This window comes from Rana temporaria, chromosome 2, assembly GCF_905171775.1.
Source record: "Rana temporaria chromosome 2, aRanTem1.1, whole genome shotgun sequence".
Taxonomy (NCBI): Eukaryota; Metazoa; Chordata; class Amphibia; order Anura; family Ranidae; genus Rana; species Rana temporaria.
The window spans coordinates 54,451,975-54,478,485 of NC_053490.1; the positions used below are offsets into that span (position 1 = coordinate 54,451,975).

The following is a 26,511-nucleotide window of genomic DNA, read 5'->3' on the forward strand; positions in this document are numbered from 1 at the left end:
CGCACGCCTATGTGTGTGTGTATACTGTGTATGAATACTATATGTGTGTATACTGTTTTGCCCCATAATCTATTGCCTGGGGGCCCCATAATCTCCAAATGCCCAGGGGCCCAATAATCTCCTATTGCCTGTGGGCCCCATGAGTTGTCAGTCCGCCCCTGGCAGTACCTTAGATCTTCGGTATCCAATAGTTTCAATATAAGGGCCACAACATATATTTGCAAGACAAAAACAACTGTTTAATAAATTAATGATTCCCCCCTAACATCAAGGTCCCCATCAGCATCCCCCTTACATCAGAGTCCCCCTTTACATCAGTATCACCAATAGATCTCCCCCATGCATCAGGGTACCCATCAGCATCCTCCCCGACATCAGGTCCCATTAGAGTCCCATCTTACATCAGTGTCCCCATCAGAGTCCCCCTTACTATTATAAGGTTTACAGTGGCAGCAGTCTGGAGCTGATGCTTGCCTGGACAAGGGAAGGTTCAAAGTTCCTTCCTGCTGTAAATGCTTGGGTAAGCACAACATTCATTGCCATGACATGGCGGTCCTAGCAACCAACTAGGGGGATAATACAGTAAAGGGAGAGAACCTGTTCTGAAAATTGTGGGGGAAATTTGGGGGAACCATATGCAGCCTCTCCTGACCTGAATTCTTAATCTGAGCATATTGAGCATCTGCTACTGACATTAGCTGTATAGCAGTTTGGATGTGGCCCATGGGTTGTAGTTTGCAGTCCCCTGCCTTAGATAATAAGATAACACTTTATTGCCAATGTATACATACAACAAAACTTATCAAGGGACTCCTTAACAACATTAATATTAAAAAACACTTCCCAACACAACATCATATACAAACTTCCCAACACATGCCCACATCTACATCCTTAACCACTTGCCTACTGGGTACTTTCACCCCCTTCCTACCCAGGCCAATTTTCAGCTTTCAAGGATATAGCACTTTGAGGCCAGGTTCACACCTATGCGAATTGAGTGCGGCTTAAACCGCATCCAATACGCAGAACATTTCTAAATACATTGTTTTCAATGAGGCTGGTTCACATATGTGCGATGCATTCGCACTGCGCATTGCAGTAAAACCATGTGCGTCTTTTAGGCATTGCGGTGCGGCTCAGGTGCGAATTCAAGCCCATTATCTTCTATGGGTACGCAGCTGATTCGCAGATGTGTTCAGTTCTCTTCAGAAATTTCTCTCATTCAGCTCAATACACTTCTCCCCCACTCTCCTCTCACCCGTAACTTCTCCCAGGTCTCCAAATTCGCATCTAAAACGTTGCTAATCTGCTGAACACTTCTCTTATCTCTCTGCAGAGATAAGAGAGCTGAAATTCGCACCGCACTAGTGTGATTCCGGCCTAAATGACAATTGGGCGGTCATGCAGCACTGTACCCATACAGTATGACATTTGTATCATTATTTTTTACACAAATAGGGCTTTCTTTTGGTGGTGTTTAATCACCACTGGGTTTTTTTTTTTTCTAAACAAATGAAAAAAGACCAACAATTTTGAAAAAAAAAACTAAATTTTCATAGTTTGTTATAACATCTTGCAAGCAGGTAATTTTTCTCTTCATTAAAAATGAATTAAATAGTGTTTTTGGTTTGTGGTGCTCAGATGCATTGTAGTTCCACTTTAATATTTCTAGGTGCTCCCTATAACATAACATACCTTCACTTTTGGAGCTTTAAAATAAATCTTAATTGAGATAAATACAAACTCTGCCGCTGCTAATCATCTTCTGAAAAAAAAGTCCAAAGTCTTGCAAAACAGACTTACTATGGAGAACACTGTCATGCAGAACTATTTAAAGTGGAGGTTCGCCAATTTTTTTATTTTATTTTTTAAAGTCAGCAGCTACAAATACTGCATGGCTGAACGTGGCTAAAAATGTTCTGTATTAAACAAAGTAAACATTCCTTACCTCCTAGGACCATGCCCGCCTGGCAGCACTTCCTAAGCCGACATGAAGGGCAGTTCTTCCTTCTGATCTTATCAACAATGCAGTCATTCCTCCCAGCACACAAGTAATTGTGCTGTCCTAGAATGGCAGAAGAAGCATAGATCATTAGTTCTGTAACACAAGTGTAATGAAACACAAACACTTTTTGAAAAAGTGAACAAAAATATATACAGTAAAACCTTGGTTTGAGAGTAACTTGGTTTGAGAGCGTTTTGCAAGACAAGCAAAATGTTTTATTAAGTTTTGATATACGAGTAGCGTGATTTCACAACTAATGCCTTGTACACACGATCGGAATTTCCAATGGAAAAAGTCAGACGGAATTCTTTCATCGGACATTCCGACCATGTGTGTGCCCCATCGGACTTCTTTCTGTCGGAATTTAGAAAGAGAACAAAAAAAATTATATCGGAAATTCCATTTGTCTGTAGGGAATTTCCGACGGAGAAAAAAACATGCATGCTCAGAATCAAGTCGAAGGCATGCTCGGAAATATCAAACTTCATTTTTCTCGGCTCGTCGCAGTGTTGTACGTCATTGCGTTCTTGACGGTCAGGATTTGGTGTGACAGTGTGTATGCAGCAGTGTGTGACAGCTTGAACAGAGTTCCGTCAGGGTTTATCCTAAGTGTGGCAATATGGTTACATTTAATGACGGTACAACATTTAACAACATATTGCTACACTTAGAGGATCATCTTCTCTATTCTCTTTTATACTCTGCTGCTGCAGCTGGATTTTGCTTCTAATCCCCCTGTGGAGGCCTCCATTTGTGGATGGACATTTTATGTTTACACAACTTGGTCACATTGCTATAATCTTTTTATATGAACTACAGTGACGGCCCGGCCCCCCCTGTAGTCATAAAAAAAAATGTCTTTCTGCAGCGCCGCCCCCTCTGGCTCTCGCAAATAACATACATTCATTGCATTGCATGAATGTATGTTATTTTGGCCAGCTGCCGCTGGTCTATTCAGATAGCCGGACATAGGGCGCCGGTTGAATAACGGCAGCTGGTTGGCTGTGCGGAAGTGCCTATAAGAGCCAGCGGCTCTGATAGGCTTTCAGAGTACAGCCCCTCGGCTCCCGGATGTCTTATCCTTGGAACGTACGGGGGCTGCGTCCCTTGGATAAGACTGACGGCCGTCTCAGCCAATCAGGTTCACCGATTCTGGTTATCGGTAACCTGATTGGCTGAAGCGTCATCGAGGGCGGGAGAGGCAAGTGGAAGGCTGGAAGCAGAAAGGTAAGTGCATATATCAGGGGAACAAAGTCCTACTAAGAACTCTTTTATATTTGATACAGTTTTGTGTTGGTATTTACACATCCCTGCATTGTATAATGTTGTTATAATAGATACAGGGTCACTCTTTTACGAAATCTTATTGATGATGGGTGCAGGGTCACAGGGCTGCAGTGTGTAGAGGACACTTGTATAAGGACAGATATGATGACACATATGGAGGAGTGTTCCCAACACACACACTTGTAGTACGTCAATAGACAGACCAGGCTGCTGTGTATCTGAGTTGTGTCATTACTATTGCAGTTCTACAATACTGCAGTGTTCAGACAGTGGGCCAGATTCATGTAGATCAGCGGATCTTTAGATCCGCCAGATCTACCTGTTTTACGATCCGCCGGTGCAATTTAGCGAGGCTAGTGCATGATTTATAAAGCACTTACCTCGCAAATTGCACCGTCGGATCCTAACTCCCCCCGTCGGAATGCAAATTCCGTGGCTAGGGGGAGTGTACAATTTAAATCAGGCGCGTTCACACGCCGATTTAACTGCGCATGCGCCGCAGGCGAAAAAGACCAGTGCGCATGCTCCAAATGACGTCGCTAGGACGTCATTGTTTTCGGCGGCTAGGTTACTTACGGCCATCCGTATTCTCGACGTACTTACGCAAACGACGTAACAAATTTAAAACTCGGCGCGGGAACGTCGGCCATACTTAACATTAGCTACCCCTCATATTAGCAGGGGTAGCTATCCGCTGGAAAAAGCCGAACGCAAACGACGTTGAAAAAGAGCGACGGGCGGGCGTACGGACGTTAATCGGCGGTTCTCCTCATTTGCATATGCGACGTGTAAAAAAAAGCGACGACACCTAGCGGCCGGCGGGAGATTACAGCCTAAGATTCGACTGGTGTAAGTCACTTACACCGGTCGGATCTAAGGGAGATCTATGCTGAACTGATTCTTATGAATCAGTCGCATAGCTCCGTCGGCTCTCACAGATACGACGGCGGATAAGGAGATCCGCCGTCGTATCTCTTGATGAATCTGGCCCCACGTGTATTAGAAAGACACAATATGGCCACAAATCTGTGCAAACAAAATTATTTTCAACATTTTCAAACTGCAATATACAATATTACAAATGCACAATATAATGATACAACCAGCTGTTGGCTATTGTATTGTATATGATTCCATTTATAGATTACTGATTTGTACAGATTTGCAGCAATACAATTATTCTATGCTAGACTGAATATGACTGAATATGACCCCCCCCCCCCACCCCCCCATCCTTGTATTACAATTGTTTTACACTGTACATTGTATATAATTTCGGGTCGATATACAGGCAATGTGTTTTGATTAATACAGTTATTACATGCATCAGACACCATACTACATTGTACAATATTACATACTGGCATCAATGGGTACAGTGGTGACGAAGGGCACAGTGGCATCAATTTAAGGGCACAGTGACATGCACAGTGGCAACAATGGGCACAGTGGTGACAAAGGGCACAGTGGTGACAATGGGCACAGTGGCGACAATTAAAGGGCACAGTGGCTGCGTTTGATGGCATGGCACAGTGGTGACAATTGATGCCACAGTGGTGCGTTTGATGGCATGGCACAGTGGCTGCGTTTGATGGCATGGTACAGTGGTGACAATTGATGGCACAGTGGCTGCATTTGATGGGCACAGTGAGGCTGCAATTTTTTTTTTTTTTTTTGTTTGCGCCCCCCCCAAAAATTTTGAGCACCAGCCGCCACTGATTGACTATAAACTGAAGGACTTTTGAATAAATGGTTTTGGAACTAATCATTTGAGTTTCCATTTTTTTTTATGTTTAAAGGTTTTTATTGAAAGTTTTTCAAAGAAAGACAACATGACATTAATCATTGGTACATGTACAATATGAGTCAATTCCATCTACCATACTCATATCGGGAGAGAAAACTCCCCTATCCCAACAAAACGCAATCATTGAACACCTCGAGAGCAGGCAGATCATAATGTAAAAATCAGTCGTGTGAGCGCCATTTCAGGGTTCCTACGTAAACCTTAGTACCGCTCAAGGCCCATAACCCATGGCTCCCCCGACGCCCCTTAAAGGGATCATGCTGCGTCCTGAGAGCCAGGGCCAGGGGCCAGGGCCGTTAAATGCCAGACGCGCTCATCCCCCTCGGGGGAGGAGGTCTGTCTGCTCCCGAGTTAACCCCTCAAGTGGGGCAAATCCTGAGACTATAAATATCGTACCCGACAGCAGGGCCTAGCACCAAGGGAGGTGCCTACAGGGGAAGAGAGGGAAAGAGATAGAAAACGTGTTAAAGAGGACAGAGATAGAAATGCATGGTGAGGATCAGGATGGAGTGTTCCCGCCTCCAGGCGGAACCCCAGGTAGGAGGGACACGTTACAGAAGGAAGCCCAGGGTTCCCAAATGGATCTGAATTTGTCAGTCTGGTCCGCCCGCCTTGCCACTATTTGTTCCTGTGTCATTATCCAGGAGACTTTCCTCCTAAACATCTGGAAAGAGACTGAGGGCTTCTTCCATGCTTTAGCTATGGTCATCCTGGCCCCCAGTAATATGAAAAATGCTAAAATCCTGGAGTGTTTAGGTAGGCCAGGGATGCACTGATTTAGCAGCGCCGTGTTAGGCTGCGGATGAACCCTTCTCTCTAGCAGGGAGCCCATGGTGCGGAAAACTCTTTTCCAAAAGGATCTAATGCGGGGGCAGGACCACCAAGTGTGTAACATGTTACCTTCCAGTTCGCATCCCCTAAAACATAATGGAGAAGACCCTGGGAACATTCTAGCTAGTCTGGAGGGGACATAGTACCACCTATACATTAGTTTAAGACTCGCTTCTATGAGACATGTATTGAGGATACCTTTATATGCTCGATCTGTCGCTCGGTGCCACACTGCAGTGTTCCATGATGAGTTCAGTTCCTCCTCCCAGGCCCAGGCGTATGAAGGCTTATCAGTCTTGGACATCAGGGTCGTATAAAGTAACGAGATCCCACCCCTCTGATCCCTAGAGTTAGCGCACCAATTTTCATATGGCGTTATCCTGGGGGGAGCCGTCTTGTCCTTCCAAATAGTTTGGAGAAAGTGGGAAATTTGGGAGAATCTAAAACATTCATTGGTGGGCATGTCCAGATGTTTTTTGCAGTGAGACAGTGAAAGTGGGCCCTCCATGGCTAGAAAGTGACCTATCCTGTACAGGCCTTTATCCGTCCACCACCGGAATGCCTTGATATCCATCCCTGGAGGAAAGTCTGGATTATGGAATATGTGCGAGAGGGGTTTCAGTGGGGAAATCAGACCGGGACGTGAGAATAGTTTGGAGCAGAGGGCTACGGAGTGAGATAACGTGGGCGATAGAATGGCTGGTCTGCGTTTGGAGTCACACCCCAAGATATAATCAATGGTATGTGATGGTATGGCCTGTCTCTCCATGGCAAGCCAGTCAGGTTTCGATCCCTGAAAGAAGACCGTCGATAGTTGTGTCAGTTGGGCCGCTTGGTAGTATCCCCACAGATTAGGAAGCCCCATACCTCCCTGTGTTTTTAGACGATATAGCACGCCTGAGGGACACCTATACCCCTTTTTCCCCCAAACAAACCGGATAATCTCAGCTTGGAATTTGTTAAGGAAATGTTTTGGTACCGAGATCGGGAGAGCGCGGAATAAGTATAGCAGACGTGGTAAGAGGGTCATTTTTACCGCGTTCACCCGGAGTTTCCATTTTTTTTTATGGGTAAAGTCGCTTTGATATACAAGTCCTTTGGATTACAAGCATGTTTCTGGAACAAATTATGCTCGCAATCCAAGGTTTTACTGTAATGATAAGTTAAAATTTTAGTGTTTAGGATGGAAGCGCACTCTGTACAAATAAGCAAATAAAATAACTGGTAGCTGGCCTCTTACAGCCTGGACAATCTTATTCTAGCTGGGTGCAAACATTTCGCAAAATGTGTTCTTGCGTGGGAAAGTTCATCAACCAAAAGCCTCAAAGAAGGAAAACATGAATTGTGCAAACTGCTAATGCTAATGTACACCAGTAGTCCTGCAGTACGGTCATCTGGTGTAATGGCTACCACATATATAATGTCCAGTCTCCCATTAAATATTGTTGTCCTAGCCTGTTGTTGTTTTCAAAGTGGCACCTTGGCTTCCACTTCTTTTTTGATGGGGTAGATGAAAGTCAACAGTGGTGGGTCAGGATCCCATAAATGTGTCATTATAACGTTTCTGAATTAAACACGGAGCAGGACCTGGCCCTTTTCACACTGAGCAGTATTTCAGGCATTTTAGCGCTAAAAATATCGCATAAATAGCGCCTGAAATACTCCTGCCCCAGCATTCTCAATGTAAAAGCCTGAGGGCTTTCACACTGAGGCGATGCGCTGGCGGGAGAAAAAAAAAATCTCCTGCAAGCAGCATCATTGGGGTGGTGTGTATACCGCTCCTTCCCATTGAAAACAATGGGACACCACGGTAATACCGCCGGTGTCTGCAGCGGTGCATTGCGGGCGTTATTAACCCTTTTTCGTCCGATAGCGGGGGTTAATACTGCGCCGATAGCGGGCGAATACCGTCGCAATTCCGTGGCAATTCCGACGGAATAGCGCTGCTAAAAATAGCACCGCTATACCACCACCGCACATACTGCCCCAGTGTGAAAGGGGCCTAAAGTATAATTACCGTGATGAAAACCAAATGGTATCATATATTTCCTGAGAGAGAAAAGAGAGGGAACTACGTAGGATTTATTTACATCAGAAACAAGGGAGAATAGCTTAGAAGTGCATTCAACGTTGGTTAATTCTCCCTTCAGAGCTACAAAGAACCACAAGTGACATAGTGACTAGGGAGAAGGGGGCACAGAATGCAGGGGAGGTGTTGGATGCTGAAGATTCCGGTGGCGACTCTGGCACTGCAAAAAAAGCAAAGATCACCTCCAACAGGCTGTTTTGTATTTGTTTTGTTTGTTTTTTCTAGCAATAGTTTCAAATTTATAAATATAGCAAACTACTTCAAGTGTTTTTTTTTTTAAGTTTTTATTGAGTTCATTAAAATTTGCAACTATGATACTCAACTTGCAAAGCAAACTGGACTTTTTTAATAAGCAAGCCCAGCACTGCCTGCATGTTTATTTGCAGCTCGTCTATAAGGCAAAAGTTTTCTTTAGAGAGAACTGTGAGTCAAAATTTTTAATAGCTACAGGCAGCTGAGGTTAAAGCAGTGGTTCACCCTCCATGACAACATTTTAGCATAAAATTCGGCATAGTAGCGCGAGCTACAGTATGCCTGTCTTTATATTTTTATCCCCGTACTCACTGTGTAATCGTAGAGACAAGATTTCGACTCCCCGCAGGGAATGGGCGTTCATATGGAGAGGGAAGGTGATTGACGGCCGGCTCTGGCACGTCAAGCTCCCCGAAGACAGCCGGAACAGGTCTGGGCTCTTCACGGCGCTATACGGCGCCTGCGCACAGACTATGCGCAGGCGCCGTGAAGCGCCAAGTCCTATTTCGGGTATTTCCGGAGAAGCGTGACGTGCCAGAGCCGGCCGTCAATCACCTTCTCTCTCCATAGGAACGCCCATTCCCCGAGGGGAGTCGGAATTTTGTCTCTACAATTACACAGTGAGTATGGGGATAAAAAAATAAAGACAGGCATACTGTAGCTCGCGCTACTATGCCGAATTTTATGCTAGAGGAAAAATTTTTTTTTTTTTTTTATTAATAGGGTGATCCCCCTCTTTAAATGAAAATCTCAATTTTCACAGCACTTTACATATGTCTATAAGGCCTCGTACACACGGACGGACTGTCCGATGAAAACGGTCCGCTCTGGAGCCCACACACGATTGTCGTGTGTACGCAGCATAAGGTCCCTGTCTCACAATCATACATACCAGGGCTGTGGAGTCGGAGTCGGAGTCGAGGAGTCGGAGTCGGGGGAAATTTTGGGTACCTGGAGTCGGAGTCGGAGTCGGCAAACAATGCACCGACTCCGACTCCGACTCCTACTAAATTTAGATTGGAATAAAAATAAAAAAAAGCAAATTTAAATGTCCCAATTCACAAAAAGTTATAATTAATGACTTCTCTACTGTAAGAATAAAGACCAATGCATGCAGTGCCTCACGTAACCGCAAAACGAACACGTTAAGTGACCGTGAAGAAGCATGCTTTTCATGTGCTTCACTATATGGCACGCAACGCACAATTAAGAGCTGCAATACTTATACTTTCCATAGTGTTGTGTTCTGCTTTTACAGGGAACGCAGCGTCCATGTGTAACCTAGCCTCTCACTGATAAGGGATTAAGTAAATATGTTTTTTGCAGGACTAGAGAGTGAGACACTTGTATAAGTGAAGGGAATGGAGGGCCAATAGTTCAAGACTGAAGCTGTAAACCATTGGAAAAACTGCTGTCATTTAGCTAAGGCTATAAAAACTTGTAAACTCCGATTGTTAGCTTAAACTTTAAACATGACTATGGGATTCTCCTAGGAAAATCATGTTTTAGAATAAAAAACGTAGTTTTCATTGTGTTTGTCTTTTGCTTAAACTGTGCAATACAGTAGACTGTTGGCTTCCCAGCCAGTAGTCCTGTGGTAGGTTGCGTTTCTTTCCCTCAAGGAATGTATAAAATACATTCGCATATTAATACAGAGGAGTCGGAGTCGGAAGTACATAAAACTGAGTAGTCGGAGTCGGAGTCGGAACATTTATCTACCGACTCCACAGCCCTGATACATACTAGGGCAAATGGTAAATGTATACAGGATCCAATTAACCTACCAGCATGTATTTGTAGTGTGAGAGGAAACCGGAGTTCCCAGAGGAAACCCATGCAGGCACAGGAGAACATGCAGGCCGCGATTCAGATACATTGTCGTATCTTTGAGCGGGTGTAACGCATCTCCTATGCGCTACGCTGACGTAACATTGAGAGGCAAGTACTGTATTCAGAAAGCACTTGCTCCTAAAGTTACGTTGGCGTATCGTAAATGGTCCGGCGTAAGCCCGCGTAATTCAAAGTAGGCTGGTAGGGGGCATGTTGTATGTAAATGAATCGTGACCCCACGTAAATGACGCGCCCAACCAACGGCACATGCGCGCGCATGCTCAATATCACGTCGAATTTTCTCCCTAAGTTACACCGGCTCAATGCTTAGTCGATGTGAACGTAACCTACGCCCATCTCCATTCACGCAAATGACGTAAAACACGACGCTGTTCCGACGTTTCCGACGTCCATACCTTAACATGACTTACCCCTGCATTATGAGGGGTAAAGTTACGCCGGACCGACACCTTACGTAAACGGCGTAGCTAAATCCGATGGACGCAAGTACGTTTCTGAATCGGCGTATCTACCTCATTTGCATATTCTACACGTAAAACTACGGAAGCGCCCCTAGCGGCCAGCGTAAATATGCACCAAGATACGACGGCGTAAGAGACTTATGGCAGTCGTATCTTGCACAAATTCTGGCATATCTGATTCTTTGAATCAGGCGCACAGATACGACGCCTCACATTCGGACTTACGATGGAGATACACCGTCGTAAATCCTATGTGAATCCGGGCCGCAGACTCCAGACAGGTAGTCCCATGGTTGGGATTTGAACCAGCAACCCTAGTGCTGGTTCAATGTCACATGATTCACTTATTGGAACTTGTTATAATTTTATATCAGTTTGTTGGCACCTATTATTGGGTCACAAGTCATTTTGAGAGGGCAGCTCCTTATGTTTATATATATATATATATATATATATATATATATATATATATATATATATATATCTCTAAAAACATTTTAGTAAACTACTCCTTCCCTAGCAATCATAGACAGCCAGCAGCTATCACGTTCATCCACGATAAACACCCTAAACATTTTGGCCCAGATCCACAAAGAACTTACGCCGGCGTATCTATTGATACGCCGCGTAAGTTCTAAGATGCCCCGTCGTATCTTTGTTTTGTATCCACAAAACAAGATACGACTGAATGTGGGCTCGATCCGACTGACGTACGTCTTAGTACGCCGTTGGATCTTAGGTGCATATTTACGCTGGCCGCTAGGTGGCGCTTCCGTTGATTTCCACGTAGAGTATGCAAATTAGCTAGATACGCCAATCCTCAAACGTACGTCCGCCCGGCGCATTTTTTTACGACGTTTACGTAAGGCTTTTTTCGGCTTAACGTTACCCCTGGGTCTATGAGGCGTACGCAATGTTAAGTATGGACGTCGGGACAGCGTCGAATTTTCCGTAGTTTACGTTGTTTGCGTAAAACATTTGCGAATAGGGCTTTGCGTAAATTACGTTCACGTCGAAAGCATTGACTATTTGCGACGTGATTTCGAGCATGCGCACTGGGATACCCCCTAAAGATAGGCAGATCTTTGTGGATCTGGCCCTTTGTGTTCAGACAAATGTCCGAACTTACATTCAGACTGAACACTGAGCTCACCCCTATTGATAAGCTGCAGCATATTCCATTTCTGTTTGTGGGTTTAGGCACACGTTATGATATGTATAAATAATGGAAGAAGTGGTGGTTGTGTGGGGGTAGGTGGTCTGAGAAAACTTATGCCGCGTACACACGGTCGTTTTTCGGCATGAAAAAAAAAATAGTTTTTCAGCATGTCCAAAAAACAAAGGCCCATATTCTCTCTAAAAATCCGCGGGCTGCACTTAAGGCACTTACACTCCGCTGTCCCAACTTACAGGAGCAAGTGCTGTATTCCCCAAACACTTGCTCCATAAGTTGGGACGGCGGAGTGTAAATGCCCCGGCGTAGCCTGGCGGATCTCCAAGGGGGCGGCTTGTATTCAAATTAAGCGCGCCCCCGATTCTAATGAACTGCTCATGCGCCGGGCTTCAAAAAGCCCAGTGCGCATGCTCCAGTTCTCGGCGGAAAACGTCAATGACGCCGACATGTGCGTCATTGACGTAAAGTCGTATTCAAGAACGACTTACAGAAACGACGTACCCGACGAAAAAACACGACGCGGACCCGACGCCATCCGTAACATGGCCTACGTAGGACTTGCGGAAATTTACTCCTCATATAGCAGGACTAAATTTCCGCTTACGCAAACGACGTTAGCGACGGTTACGCGACGCAAACTCGTTCGGGAATCGGCGTAGAAGGATCATTTGCATACGCAAATGAGTCCTTCACGTAAATGCCATCTAGCGGCGGCCGGCGTCATTACATTTAAGATCCGCCAGTGTAAGTGACTTACAGATGGCGGATCTTAAGTGTATCTATGCAAAAATGATTCTGAGGCCCCATACACACGGGAGGATTTATCCGCGGATACGGTCCAGCGGACCGTTTCCGCGGATAAATCCTCTCGAGGATTTCAGCAGATTTTAATGCGATGGAGTGTACTCACCATCGCATTGAAATCCGCGCCGAAATCCTCTGGCGATGACGTGTCGCGCCGTCGCCGCGATTATGACGCGGCGACGTGCGCGACGCTGTCATATAAGGAATTCCACGCATGCGTTGAATCATTGCGACGCATGCGGGGGATCCCTTCGGACGGATGGATTCGGTGAGTCTGTACAGACCAGCGGATCCATCCGTTGGGATGGACTCCAGCAGATGGATATGTTGTGCATGTCAGCAAATATTCGATCTGCTGGAATCCATCCCAGGGGTGATATATCCGCGGAAAAAGATCCGCTGGCGTGTACACACCATAGGATCTATCCGCTGAAACCCATTTGCTGGGATTGATCTGCGGATGGATTCTATGGTGTGTACGGGGCCTTAGAATCAGTCGCATAGATACACGGGCCAAAAAAGGGAGATACGATGGAGTATCCTGAGATACTCCATCGTAACTTCTATGAGAATATGGCCCAAAGTTTTTCCAACTTCATCATTAAAAACTATGTTGCCCACACACCATCGTTTTTGAAAAATGATGAACAAAGCGTGGTGACGTACAACACGTACGACGGCACTCTAAAGGGGAAGTTCTATTCGCCTTTGGGCTGCTTTTAGCTGATTCCTTGTTAGGAAAAGACAATTTGCGCTTTTTTGTCTGTTACAGCGTGATGAATGTGCTTACTCCATTATGAATGGTAGTTTTACCAGAACAAGCGATCCCATCTCATAACTCGCTTCTGGGCATGTGCGGGTTTAAAACCTAGTTTTAGCCCACACATGATCATTTTTTACAACACGAAAAACGACATTTTAAAAAACGACGTTAAAAAATGCAGCATGTTCGAATTTTTTTTTTGGTCGTTTTTCAGAAGCCGAAAAACGATGTGAAGCCCACACACAATGATTGATGGAGTTCCACCCAAAAATTTAATATTTCCACTTTTCAGATTCCTCCCCACCTCCGGTGTCACATTTGGCACCTTACAGGTATTTTGTTCCCACTTCCGGGTATAGATACCCGAGCCACTTCCGACGCCTTCTCCGTCCCCCCGGTGTCTTCTGGGAGACACACAGGTCCCAGAGAACAGCAGGGACCAGTGGGATCGCACAGCGCAAGTCGTGAATGCACAGTAGGGAACCTTGCGGCTTCACTTCCTAATTCCCTTACCAAAGATGGCGGCGGCAGCACCCAAGAACCGAGGGACAGATCGGCTTCGGGTGTCGACATCGCGGGCACACTGGACAGGTAAGTGTCCTTATTTTAAAAGTCAGCAGCAACGGCGTAACTCTGCTTTTAGTCCAAGAATACATTTATTGGAATACCAAACTTTCAGTCCAGGCTGAGCCAGAAGAGATATGCTAATAGCTCCGAAAATAGCAAGTCTCATCACAATGCAGGTGGAAAAACTGATCCTTGAAGATGGTTTAATCTACAATCTTTCTATTAAAAAGATAAGGCCAAATTAATAATTTAATTATACCATTATTCTACTCAATTTACTCCAAAAGGACTTTCTAACATTACATTATCTTTACTGAATCATCAGGGCCCATCTGTGATTCTGCAGGTAGACACGTGTAATCTTCATAATTATCTTCTCATCTGCTCAGCAATCTAGACTGTACCAAGGGTCAGCATTTGTTAAAAGGGTATTCTAATACACAACAGTGCTAGATAGAAATCTATAGTATCACATTTTTTCTCATATTCCGAGAAGCAAAAAATAATAATTCAACTCCCTCCATAATGAGTTTTCAACTAGATGGAATCTTTGTTCAATATGCTCCTCCTGATACATGTGGAATAAGGTGAAAGGAATAATATTCACTATATAAATGCAGCTCTGAACTCGAGCCTTTCATGTTTAAAGGTAAGGAAGAATTTCTGAAATGTATTTTTTTCACATACTTAGCATTGTTCCAGCTTGGATCAATGGAGGCATGGGCGTAGCATAAGGGGTTGCAGGGGTCACAATCGCAATCCCGCCCCTAGCTCCAGGGGGCCCCAGCAGCCTCCTTGTCATATTATCATATCTTCCACAAAGTCCTGCACCGATCTGCCCTAGGGCCCCACAGCCACGATCCAGTGCTGGGTTTCTACTTTGCCTTCCACAGTCCACACCCCTTCAATCTCAGTGGCTGGGGAGAAGCTATGAGACATTTCCCGAATGGAGAGAAGTGTCCAGGGCTGTCTTAATGAGTGGGCACATCTGGGCAGAGCCCGGGGGGCCCCTGCACTTTCCCCAAAGCAGTTGGTCCTTGAGCCCATGCTGCCCGAAAATTGGGGACCCCATGATGGCACATAATGATGGATACACAGGGGTGGCAGGCTGGCAGCAGTGCGTCGTGCTGTGCAGAACGATACCTACTATTTCACAGCCAGCAGGGAGGAGCAGGGCCAGAATGCCAGTGATGCTTTGACCCCATCCCATGCAGCTTGAATGCTTGGGACTCGGAGGCCACGGGGTAGGAGCTGGAGTGGGAGCTGCTAAGTCGGCAGCACTGAGAGCCCACCTGCGGAAGTAGCATTGTAGATGGCGTCATGGTGAGCCCAGCTGTCCAGCACTGTTTGCACTGAAGGGCTTGGAATGCCCGGAGGGTTGCTCCCTCGTCTGCCCCTCCTTCTGCCTGCATGACTTGATTAGTCCTTGTCACAGTGCTGGAGGTGGGCACAGAGCCAAAAGTTTACATGCACTGTATCTCCACTGGAAAAGGGGGTACTACATGGATGGAATAATTGTACTGGGGGATATCAATGGTGTATGGGGGAAAACAATGCTGAGGGGGGATCTGGGGTGTATAGGGGGTAGCAATGCTTGGGGTATCTTGGGTGGCTATAACGCTAGAGGTATTATGGATGTAGAGAGGCCACAGTGTAGGAGTATTAGGGATGTAGTGGGGTCACAATATATTTCCCCCATCTTGGGGGAAATTTTCCCTCATTTCCTGTCCTGACCTCCATAAATAGACAGGGAATAGGGAGAAATCTCCCAAATGGGCAGAAAGACAGCAATTAGGATTGCATGGAACTTTTAACAATTCCAAATGTTAGTCGAATCTAAAAAATCGAGCAGCTCTAAGAGAAGTGACCCATATAGCGGACATAATAGACAAGGGCCCGGATTCAGAAAGAAGTTACGTCGGTGTATCTACAGATACGCCGTCGTAACTCTGAGTGTGAGGCGTCGCATCTCTACGGCTGATTCATAGAATCAGATACGCCTCACTGTTGCCTAGATACGAGCGGCGTAAGTCTCCTACGCCGTCGTATCTTGGAGTGCATATTTACGCTGGCCGCTAGGGGCGCTTCCGTCGATTTATGCATAGAATATGCAAATGAGCTAGATACGCAGATTCAGAAACGTACGTGCGCCCGGCGCATTGATTTACGTTGTTTACATAAGGCTTTTTCCGGCGTAAAGTTACCCATGCTATATGAGGCGTAGCCAATGTTAAGTATGGACGTCGGGACAGCGTAGAATTTTGCGTCGTTTACGTCGTTTGCGTAAGTCGTGTGCAAATAGGGCTGTGCGTAAGTTACGTTCACGTCTAAAGCATTGACAATTTGCGGCGGAATTTGGAGCATGCGCACTGGGATACTTTCACGGACGACGCATGCGCCGTTCGTTAGGAGCGTCAATTACGTGGGGTCACGATTAATTTGCATACAACACGCCCCCTACCAGCCTATTTTGAATTAGGTGGGCTTACGCCAGCCCATATACGCTACGCCGCCGTAACTTCGGGCGCAAGTTCTTTCTGAATACAGGACTTGCCTCTCAAAGTTACGGCGGCGTAGCGTATATGAGATACGCTACGCCCGCCTAAAGATAGGCAATTCTACGTGAATCTGGCCCAAGGTTGCAATCTTACCGTTTAAACATCAAGGGCCAGATTCACGTAGAATTGCCTATCTTTAGGCGGGCGTAGCGTATCTCATATACGCTACGCCGCCGTAACTTTGAGAGGCAAGTCCCGTATTCAGAAAGAACTTGCGCCCGAAGTTACGGCGGCGTAGCGTATATGGGCCGGCGTAAGCCCGCCTAATTCAAAATAGGCTGGTAGGGGGCGCGTTGTATGCAAATTAATCGTGACCCCACGTAATTGACGCTCCTAACGAGTGGCGCATGTGCCGTCCGTGAAAGTATCCCAGTGCGCATGCTCCAAATTATGCTGCAAATAGTCAATGCTTTAGACGTGAACGTAACTTACGCACAGCCCTATTCGCGTACGACTTACGCAAACGACGTAAACAACGCAAAATTTGACGCTGTCCCGACGTCCATACTTAACATTGGCTACGCCTCGTATAGCAGGGGTAACTTTACACCGGAAAAAGCCTTACGTAAACAACGTAAATCAATGCGCCGGGCACACGTACGTTTCTGAATCGGCGTATCTAGCTCATTTGCATATTCTACGCGTAAATCGGCGGAAGCGCCCCTAGTGGCCAGCGTAAATATGCACTCCAAGATACGACGGCGTTGGAGACTTACGCCGCTCGTATCTAGGCAACAGTGAGGCGTATCTGATTCTATGAAGAGATGTGACGCCTCACACTCAGAGTTACGACAGCGTATCTGGAGATATGCCGACATAACTCCTTTCTGAATCCGGGCCCAAATGTGTACGATATATCACTAACAGTAAGTTTTATCTAGGTCGTTTTCTTTGCACAGTGTTTATGTAGAAGAGCTATTCCTGATGTTAGACATCACCCTGATAAAACCAAAATCCTGCTGATTACCCTGGTGACACCATCAATGTAAACCAGTATTTAGAGGAAGAAGTTGTCAGGGTAGGCAAATTAAATTCCTGATAGGTTCCTGTGTAACTAGATGAGCAGAATCTGCCTAGGCACAGTCATATGGTAGGAAGAGGCAGAAGAGGTAGGGCTATGCCCATCAACTCTCCAGATGGGCTCCTTTGAGACTAGAAGAACAGAGACTTCCTTGGCAATGTCACATTTGAGGACGAGGCAGAAATAGGCTGGCTATGTCTATCAATTTTCCGATAGGCTCCTTTGTGAATACAGGAACAGGACATACCTAGGCACAGTTACATGTAAGGAAGAGGCAAAAATGGTAGGGCTATGCCCAGTGCCGGCCCAAGACATTGTGCTGCCTGGTACCAAGAATGAAATGCTGCCCCCCCCCCCCCCCTAAAAAAAATTACGCCCACCAAAATGCCCCCACATCCATTATTTTATATCATGATAACTATACATGGCTCTATACATGTATATAGGAGTATAAAAAGGACCGGTATGGCTCTATTCATGCAATTAACCCCACAGTGGAGCGGAGAGCGGAACGGGAGGAGCGGTCGGGCGGCAATTAGCCCCACAGTGGAGTGGAAAGTGGAGCTGGCAGAATGGGATGGCGTGCAGGCAGGAAATGTGCTGCCCCCCTGAAAGTGCTGCCTGGTACAATGGTACCATCGGGTCCCATGGTAGGGCCGGCCCTGGCTATGCCCATCAAATCTCCAGATAGGCTCCTTTGGAGACTAGAAAAACAGGGACTCTCTTGGCAATGTCACATGTGAGAAGGAGGCAGAATGGGTGTATCTATCAAACTCCCAATAGGCTCCTTTGTGATTACAGGAACAGGACATGCCTAGGCACAGTCATATGGTAGGAAGAGGCAGACATGATAGGGCTATGCCCATAAACTCTCCAGATGGGCTCCTTTGAGACTAGAAGAACAGAGACTGCCTTGGCAATATCACATGTGAGAAGGAGGCAGAAATAGGCTGGGTATATCTATCAAATTCCAGATAGGCTCCTTTGTGATTACAGGAACAGGACATGCCTAGGCCCAGTTACATGTAAGAAAGAGGCAAAAACGGTAGGGCTATGCCCATCAAATCTCCAGATAGGCTCCTTTGAGACTAGGAGAACGGGGACTGCCTTGGCGTTGTCACATATGAGAAGGAGGCAGAATGGGTATGTCTATCAAACTTCCGATAGGCTCCTTTGTGATTACAGGAACAGGACATGCCTAGGCACAGTCATATGGTAGGACGAGGCAGACATGATAGGGCTATGCCCATAAACTCTCCAGATGGGCTCCTTTGAGACTAGGAGAACGGGGACTGCCTTGGCAATGTCACATGTGAGAAGGAGGCAGAAATAGGCTGGGTATGTCTATCAAATTCCAGATAGGCTCCTTTGTTATTACAGGAACAGGACATGCCTAGGCCCAGTTACATGTAAGGAAGAGGCAAACATGGTAGGGCTATGCCCATCAAATCTCAAGATAGGCTCCTTTGAGACTAGGAGAACGGGGATTGCCTTGGCATTGTCACATGTGAGGAGGAGGAGGCAGAATGGGTATGTCTATCAAACTTCCGATAGGCTTCTTTGTGATTACAGGAACAGGACATGCCTAGGCACAATCACGTGATTGTCACAATCACGTGCAATGCATGAATCTATCTATGCTGATAGACAGGTGGCAGGAGAGAGGGGGTGGCGCCCATGCGCCCCTTATGGACGCGCCACCACTGCTAAGGACTGGTAAGCTTCAATATATTATATTTTGTTTTTTGAGTTTAGATATGCTTGAAGAACAGGGCCCCTTGAATTTGCCTTTATTACTGTAACAGACACAGATTTGTATCTACCGCTGGTCAATACAATTACCCAAGTGATCATTACAGCCTTGATGGTGCTGACCACTGTCAGTACAATGCACTATTTTACTACTTTGCTTTATGAGAACATAACCAGTTTATTTGATAATAATGTGAATATACTTTACAGAACAGATGGCAACTTAATAGGACCATAAAATCTACAACCAGGGAAGGCTCAAGCCTGTCCTCAGCAGGAATAATGACATGTTCTGTCCAATGCATTAATACCCACAGAGACATTTATTACTCCACTCTACAAGTCTGGCTGTGATTGAATGCTGGACCGGTTCACTTTAGGGGAACATTACAGAAAATTGGATTAATGTTCTCTAGGCTTCATTCACACTGTTATTGGTTATATGTGTTTACATGCATTTCTAGAACATTTCAAAACACATATAAATCCATATAATAATGTTTATTGGGAAAATTGTGTTTACTTTGGGTTTAGCCGCATTTCATTTTGCTCCGAGAAAATAGAATTCTGTGAATCCAGGGAAGATCAGAGGCTCTGAACACATCTCAATGTAAACACATTAATGCATGGCTCGCTGGAAACATGCCATTATCACACCAATTTTAAAAAAAACCAACTTGGACCCTGGCTGTCTTTCTAATTACAGACCCATTTCTGCTATAGGTTTCCTGGCTAAACTGGTGGAATACGAAATTTTTCTCCAACTTCAATCGTACTCGGAGACAACAGGTCTGTTCCACGACTCGCAGTGCGGTTTCCGCCCGGGCCGTGGGATTGAGCTCACGATTCTTTCCACCAGAGAGAAGCTGCTCGGAGTCAGGGATGCGGGGGGAGCGGCTGCCTTGGTGCTCCTTGACCTCTCCGCAGCCTTTGACACCGTGGACCACGCTATGTTGATTGCCAGGCTTCGGGACGAGTTTCACATTACCGGCTCCGCTTCACATTGGCTTTCAGACTTTCTCACCCACAGGACCTTTCAGGTTAAAACCGGTCCTTTCCTATCTGCCATCAGCACCCTGAGTTGTGGGGTGCCTCAGGGCTCTGCCCTGTCACCATGGCTGTTTAATGTGTATCTTCGGCCACTTGCGAGTCTGCTGGAAACCCATGCAGTGTTTAATCGGTTGTACGCAGACGATGTCCAGTTGGTCGTTGACAGCCTATCCGACCCTGCTCCTGGCCTGCAGCTTGCTTCCTGTCTATTAGACATCAAACAATGGATGGATCGCAACTCCCTTAGTCTAAATGCTAAAAAGACAGAAATTCTCATCTCTGGACGTATTGATCCAGCTGTCTTTTTGGGAAACTGGCCTACGAGCCTTGGGCCGTGTCCGGTTCCAGTGAATCAAGTCCGCGTCCTGGGGACAATTTTTGACTGTAATCTGAATTGGATACCCCAAGTCAATCAATGTATCCACAATGCACTGTATTACATCAGGTGTTTGAGAAAGGTCAAAAATTTGTTTTCTCAGTACCACCGGAAAGTCTTGGTTCAATCTCTCGTCAACTCCCGGATTGACTTCAACAATATTGTGTATTTGGGTATGCCTCTAAAGTGGCTGAGGAAAATCCAGCTCGTCCAGAACCAGGCCGCTAGACTAATCTCCGGCTTAAATAGGCGGGAGCATATTACCCCTACCCTGCGATCACTGCACTGGCTCACTGTGGTAGATCGCATTGAGTTTAAGGCTCTCTGTCTCGCCTATCGCGCTTATCATGGGACGGGCCCACAATACCTGAATTCCTTGATAACGCGATACACCCCTGCACGAGGACTTAGATCACTTACAGCTGGTCTCGTCACTTGTCCATCTGCTCGCCTGCTTACCTTCGGGGGTAGACGCTTTTCTGTGAGAGCAACGGCCCTATGGAATAGTCTCCCTGTTTCTATCCGGTCTCTCCCCTCCATTATGGCCTTTCGTAAAAGGATAAAAACTTGTTTTTTTGAGGGAAAAGCAGGCTGAGTCACGTTAGTTTTCCCTGTTGTTCCTTGGTAGTTTGCTTTTTTGTGCTCTCCTTTTTTCTTTTCCTTCTATTTTCTTTCCCTGACTTGATTTATCTATTTACAGGTATGTCTTCTGCGCTTAGACGCTTCCCTGACGGGTCAGTATTTGGCGCATTACAAATACAATAAATCAATCAATCAATCATGTAAACACATAGAAAAGGCATAAAGACAAATGTATCTAAACGCCGGAGAAACTCTGTTTATGTTAGAGAACAAAAAAAGAAGACAGGACTATAGCTAATGCCATCCCCTCAAGCCATCTGTCTGTTCTCTGTGCTAATTGACCCTGCTATTGTTTGAAGATGTCCTGTGTTTACACTTATGATAATGTGTATTGTTTAGCAGGTGAGGGAGGAGACGTGAAGTGACGTCTACCCTGAAAGGTCATATCTATGAGTCACCTAGTCTGGGTAAATGATTAGTTAATTAGCTCATGTTAATTTATGTTCTGGTTACCTCTTTAACTGTATATAAGTTTGTATTATTGGTTCTATTAAACACTCCGGGCTAGATTCAGGTAGAATCGCGCATTGTTACGGCGGCGTAGCGTATCATATTTACGCTACGCCGCCGTAAGTAAGTGAGGCAAGTGCTGTATTCACAAAGCACTTGCCTCCTAAGTTACGGCGGCGTAGCGTAAATGGGGCCGGCGTAAGCGCGCCTAATTCAAATGAGGATGAGGGGGGCGTGTTTTATGTAAATGGGTGGTTACCCAATGTGATTGACGTTTTTACGAACGGCGCATGCGCCGTCCGTGTACATATCCCAGTGTGCATTGCTCCAAAGTACGCCGCAAGGACGTATTGGTTTTGACGTGAACGTAAATTATGTCCAGCCGTATTCGCGAACGACTTACGCAAACAACGTAAAAAATTCAAAATTCAACGCGGGAACGACGTCCATACTTAACATTGCGTACGCCTCATAGAAGCAGGAGCAACGTTACGCCGGAAAAGCCTTACGCAAACAACGTAAAAAAATTCCGCCGGGCGCACGTACGTTTGTGAATCGGCGTATCTAGGTCATTTGCATATTCTAAGCCGAAAACAACGGAAGCGCCACCTAGCGGCCAGCGTAAATATGCACCCTAAGATACGACGGCGTAAGAGACTTACGCTAGTCGGATTTTAGACTAATTTTGGCGTATCTTGCTTTCTGAATACAGAAAGAAGATACGCCGGCGCAGCTTTGAATTTACGCGGTGTATCTATAGATACGCCAACGTAAATTCTTGCTGAATCTGGCCCTCCATGTTCAGCAGACAAACAAGTCTCGTCTCGTTGTGTGCTTGAGAGCAGCTGGAATATCTGATATCTATATCCAGACTGATAGGTAGCGGTATATGACGGAAGCACTGAAGCGGAGTGTGGGACGTTCCGTTACACTGTGTATCTGCATTATCAGGTACCCCCCCTCTATTTTCTCATGTGCTATACCTACTTTGATATTAAGTGAGTATTTTTGATTTGCAATAAAAGTTTTTTGACATAGTATTTTGACAGATTATATGAGCAGCATTTTTATGGTTGCTTAATGATGGTACAATACTGGATATACTTTGATATATATATATATATGCATTTATGAGGGTCCTCTATCAGTAACTTATTTTGATCTGATTTTTGGTATTTCTCTTTTGGCAAGGTCTTTTGAGCACTCACTGTTGGTGACTGGTTGCTCGGAGTCTGGTCCTTTGCTGCCGTGAAGGTGGTTTTCCACCCCTATACCTGTGGGGTGTTTTTCCTCCCCCCCCCCCCTTTTCCCTCTCATCATCTAGGGATATCAGGGCCCTGGTTGGTAAGTTGCCTTCTTTTTTCACTTGTGGACCTGTTTACAGGTGGACCTCCAATCCTAAGTAAATGTCTATAATGGTTAATTTTTAAGTGATAATTCTGTTTTTTGCCTTTATATATATATATATTTTTTTAAAGTGTATTTTGTGCGTGTACTCGAGGGAGGAGCCGGACTGCAGGAGTTGGGAGTAGGCAGGCCTCCCCCAGAGGCAATCTGCCACCTTTCTCCATGCCCCGAGTGGCAATGGTGGGTGTGTGAGGGGGTCCTCCCACACAGCCCGCCCTACCTGCTCCGCTTTGAAGCCCAACGGGGCAGAGGGACTCCCTATAAGGGAGTGAGAGGATCTAGCCCGCTCAACCAGCCCTGTTAGTCCTTCGCCTCTCTTTTTTTAGAGACCGCGTGGTCAAAGTGTGTGCATGTTAACCCAATTTTGAGTGCGTGTAAGTGTGGTGGTTTTTGTGGGAGGGGGGTGGGCGTACTAAGCGCAAGCTTACCTCGCATAGCACACCCACCGGGAGTCGGGCTGAGACCACCAAACTCAATTCACATGTAGCTGAGACCGGGATCCGAACCTCTAGCTGCAGAGGTGAATGGCTTGTCAGCGCAGTGCCAATTTTTTTGCCTTTATATTAATTAGCTGCTACCTGTATAGACGGTTGAGACATGCTTCCCCTGACGAAGCCCCAATGGGCGAAACATGTAGGAACTAAGTATGATCCTCTCAGCCCACAATTGATGCAACCACCACTTTGAAATTACCCTACCGCAAATTGATTCAGTGAACCACTTTGCACATTATTTTATTTATACTGTGATTCTGTACTTGCCAAATATGTATTAAAATGTTTTAACATTGCTGCACTTAGATGGCGCTGCTCTCCTTTGTGTTTTACTGTCTACAGAGCCCCTTCTAGCTTGTTATGAGCCGGCAGCCGTCCACAGTGAGCCTACCCGTGTCCAATGACACACCTTGTGCTGCATTTGAACTTTCAGACATGGACTCCCTGTTATAGAGAGCTTTCTAATTTAAGCTGAAGAGTGCACATGAGCATATGTATCGTTTTTCTGTGTTCCAATCCATAGTATATATTAGGGTTGAAGGCCCTTGAGAGGAGTACTTAGACAGGATGCTATCGTGTTTTCATAAATCTATTTAAAGCACCCTGCCAAGCCCACCCACCAGCCGTGATCTGCCTGCATTGCATTCAGAAGCAAAGAGGCCACCCATCCAAAGTCTATTTATTCACATCCTTACAGCCAGATGTGAAATCTCACATTATTAGAAACAAACATTCCTGACCATCGGGTGATCTTGAACGAAGTGAAATTTGTCTGCAGAGTGAAACGCATTACTTCTCAACAGCGAAACACTATTCCAAAATGTAGTAAGATCTGGGACCCTTGCCTTTATTTACTATTACCATCCCCTTCCTCGCCTTCATAAGGATTTAACCAATGGGTCATTTATAGAGGTTCACCAGTGACCTGATGTACTCCTTAACAATAGTTCTCACCTCTTAGATAGGGACTTACAGTATCTCACAAAAGTGAGCACACCCCTCACATTTTTGTAAATATTTTATTATTTCTTTCATGTGACAACACTGAAGAAATTACACTTGGCTACAATGTAAAGTAGTGAGTGTACAGCTTGTATAAGAGCCGTTTCACACAGGGGCGACTTGGTATCTGACTTGAAGTTGCCCCAAGTTGCGCGACATGTCAAATTACATTGAAGTGAATGGGAGCCGTCTTAATGTACACTACTGAAGTCGCTCCGACTTCAGAAAAGTTTCCTGTACTACTTCAATCCGACTTCTAGGCGACTTGTACCCATTGATTTCAATGGAAGTCGCCTCCAAGTCGGATCCCTGTTCATAGTGAGGCAACTTTACAGGAAGTCGCCCCTGTGTGAACCGGCTCTGGCATTTGGTATGAATCATGGAACTCCACACCAAATTTTAAATAAAAAAACGGCATGGGTTCCCCTCCAAGAGCATACCAGGCCCTTAGATCTGGTATGGATTTCAAGGGGAACCCCCCTGCGCTGTGGGGGTCTCCCCAAAATCCATACCAGACCCTTATCCGAGCACACAGTCTGGCCGGTCAGGAAGAGGGGTGGGGCCCTGCGGCCCCCCCACTCCAAAGCACCTTGACCCATGTTGATAAGGACAAAGGCCTCTTTCCGACAACCCTGGCCGTTGGTTGTCGGGGTCTGCGGGCGGGGGGCTTATCGGAATCTGGGAGCCCCTTTTAATAAGGGAGCCCCCAGATCCTGGCCCCCCACCCTATGTGAATGAGTATGGGGTACATCGTACCTCTACCCATTCACCTGGGGGGAAAAAGTGTCAACAAAACAAACACACTAGAAAGATTTTTTAAAGTCATTTATTAGGCAGCTCCAGGGGTCTTCTTCCGACTTCGGGGGTCTTCTTCCGACTTCTCTGCTAGCTCTTTTACTAGCGGGGGCCCTGTCTTCTCCGTCGGCTTCTTCCCTCTTCTATAGTTCCGATGTTGACTGGACGCTCCCTCCCGCTGTAATGCCGTGTGCGCGGTGCAGTCCCATCATGCCCTGAAATTGTGATGTCATGAGGGGCGGGGTCACGCCCCATGCCTATATAAATCATTGCGCACCGTGCACACGGCATTACAGCGGGAGAGATCGTCGTGTCAACATCAGTGAAAGAAAGGGGGAAAAAGACGATGCAGAAGACCGGGCCGCCACTAGTAAAAGAGCTGCAAGAAGATAGTACCCCATACTCATTCACATAGGGTGGGGGGGGCTGGGATCTGGGGGCCCCCTTATTAAAGGGGGTTCCCGGATTCCGATAAGCCCCCATCCGCAGACCTCGACAACCAATGGCCAGGGTTGTCGGGAAGAGGCTCTTGTCCTCATCAACATGGGGACAGGGTGCTTTGAGGTGGGGGGCCGCAGGGTGCTCCCCTGCCCCAAAGCACCTACCCCCCTATGTTGAGGGCATGAGGTACAGTTCAGGATGGGGGCGCTCGCTCGTCCCCACCCCCTTTCCTGACCCGCCGGGCTGCGTGCTCGGATAAAGGTCTGGTATGGATTTTGGGGGAACCCCCACGCCGCTTTTTCGGTGTAGGGGGTTCCCCTTGAAATCCATACCAGACCTAAGGGCCTGGTATGCTCTTGGAGGGGAACCCATGTCGTTTTCTTATTTAAAATTTGGCGTGGAGTTCCTCCTCATGATAAGCCACTGGCAAAGTACCGTCCGGGAGGTGATTTCAAGTTGCGTTGTAAGTCGCCCCAAGTCACGCTGTGGTTCACGGTCAAGTCGTGTCCAAGTTGCCTCGTGTCCTAGTTGCTGTAGCACAGTGGCCAAGACCATACAATGGTTTAACAGGACACATTCCACTCAGAACAGGCCTCGCCATGGTCGACCAAAGAAGTTGAGTTCACGTG

At 46.2% G+C, this 26,511-nt stretch overlaps 1 protein-coding gene across 1 annotated transcript in view; it reads right to left on the reverse strand.

The window, feature by feature from the left end:
- The window catches only part of PGR (progesterone receptor), a 174,078-nt gene that overhangs the window by 107,965 nt on the left and 39,602 nt on the right, over window positions 1-26,511 (reverse strand). The window contains exon 3 of the mRNA XM_040340190.1: window positions 1,952-2,068. Coding sequence (XP_040196124.1) covers window positions 1,952-2,068 — 117 coding nt within the window. The remainder of the gene's footprint in view (window positions 1-1,951; window positions 2,069-26,511) is intronic.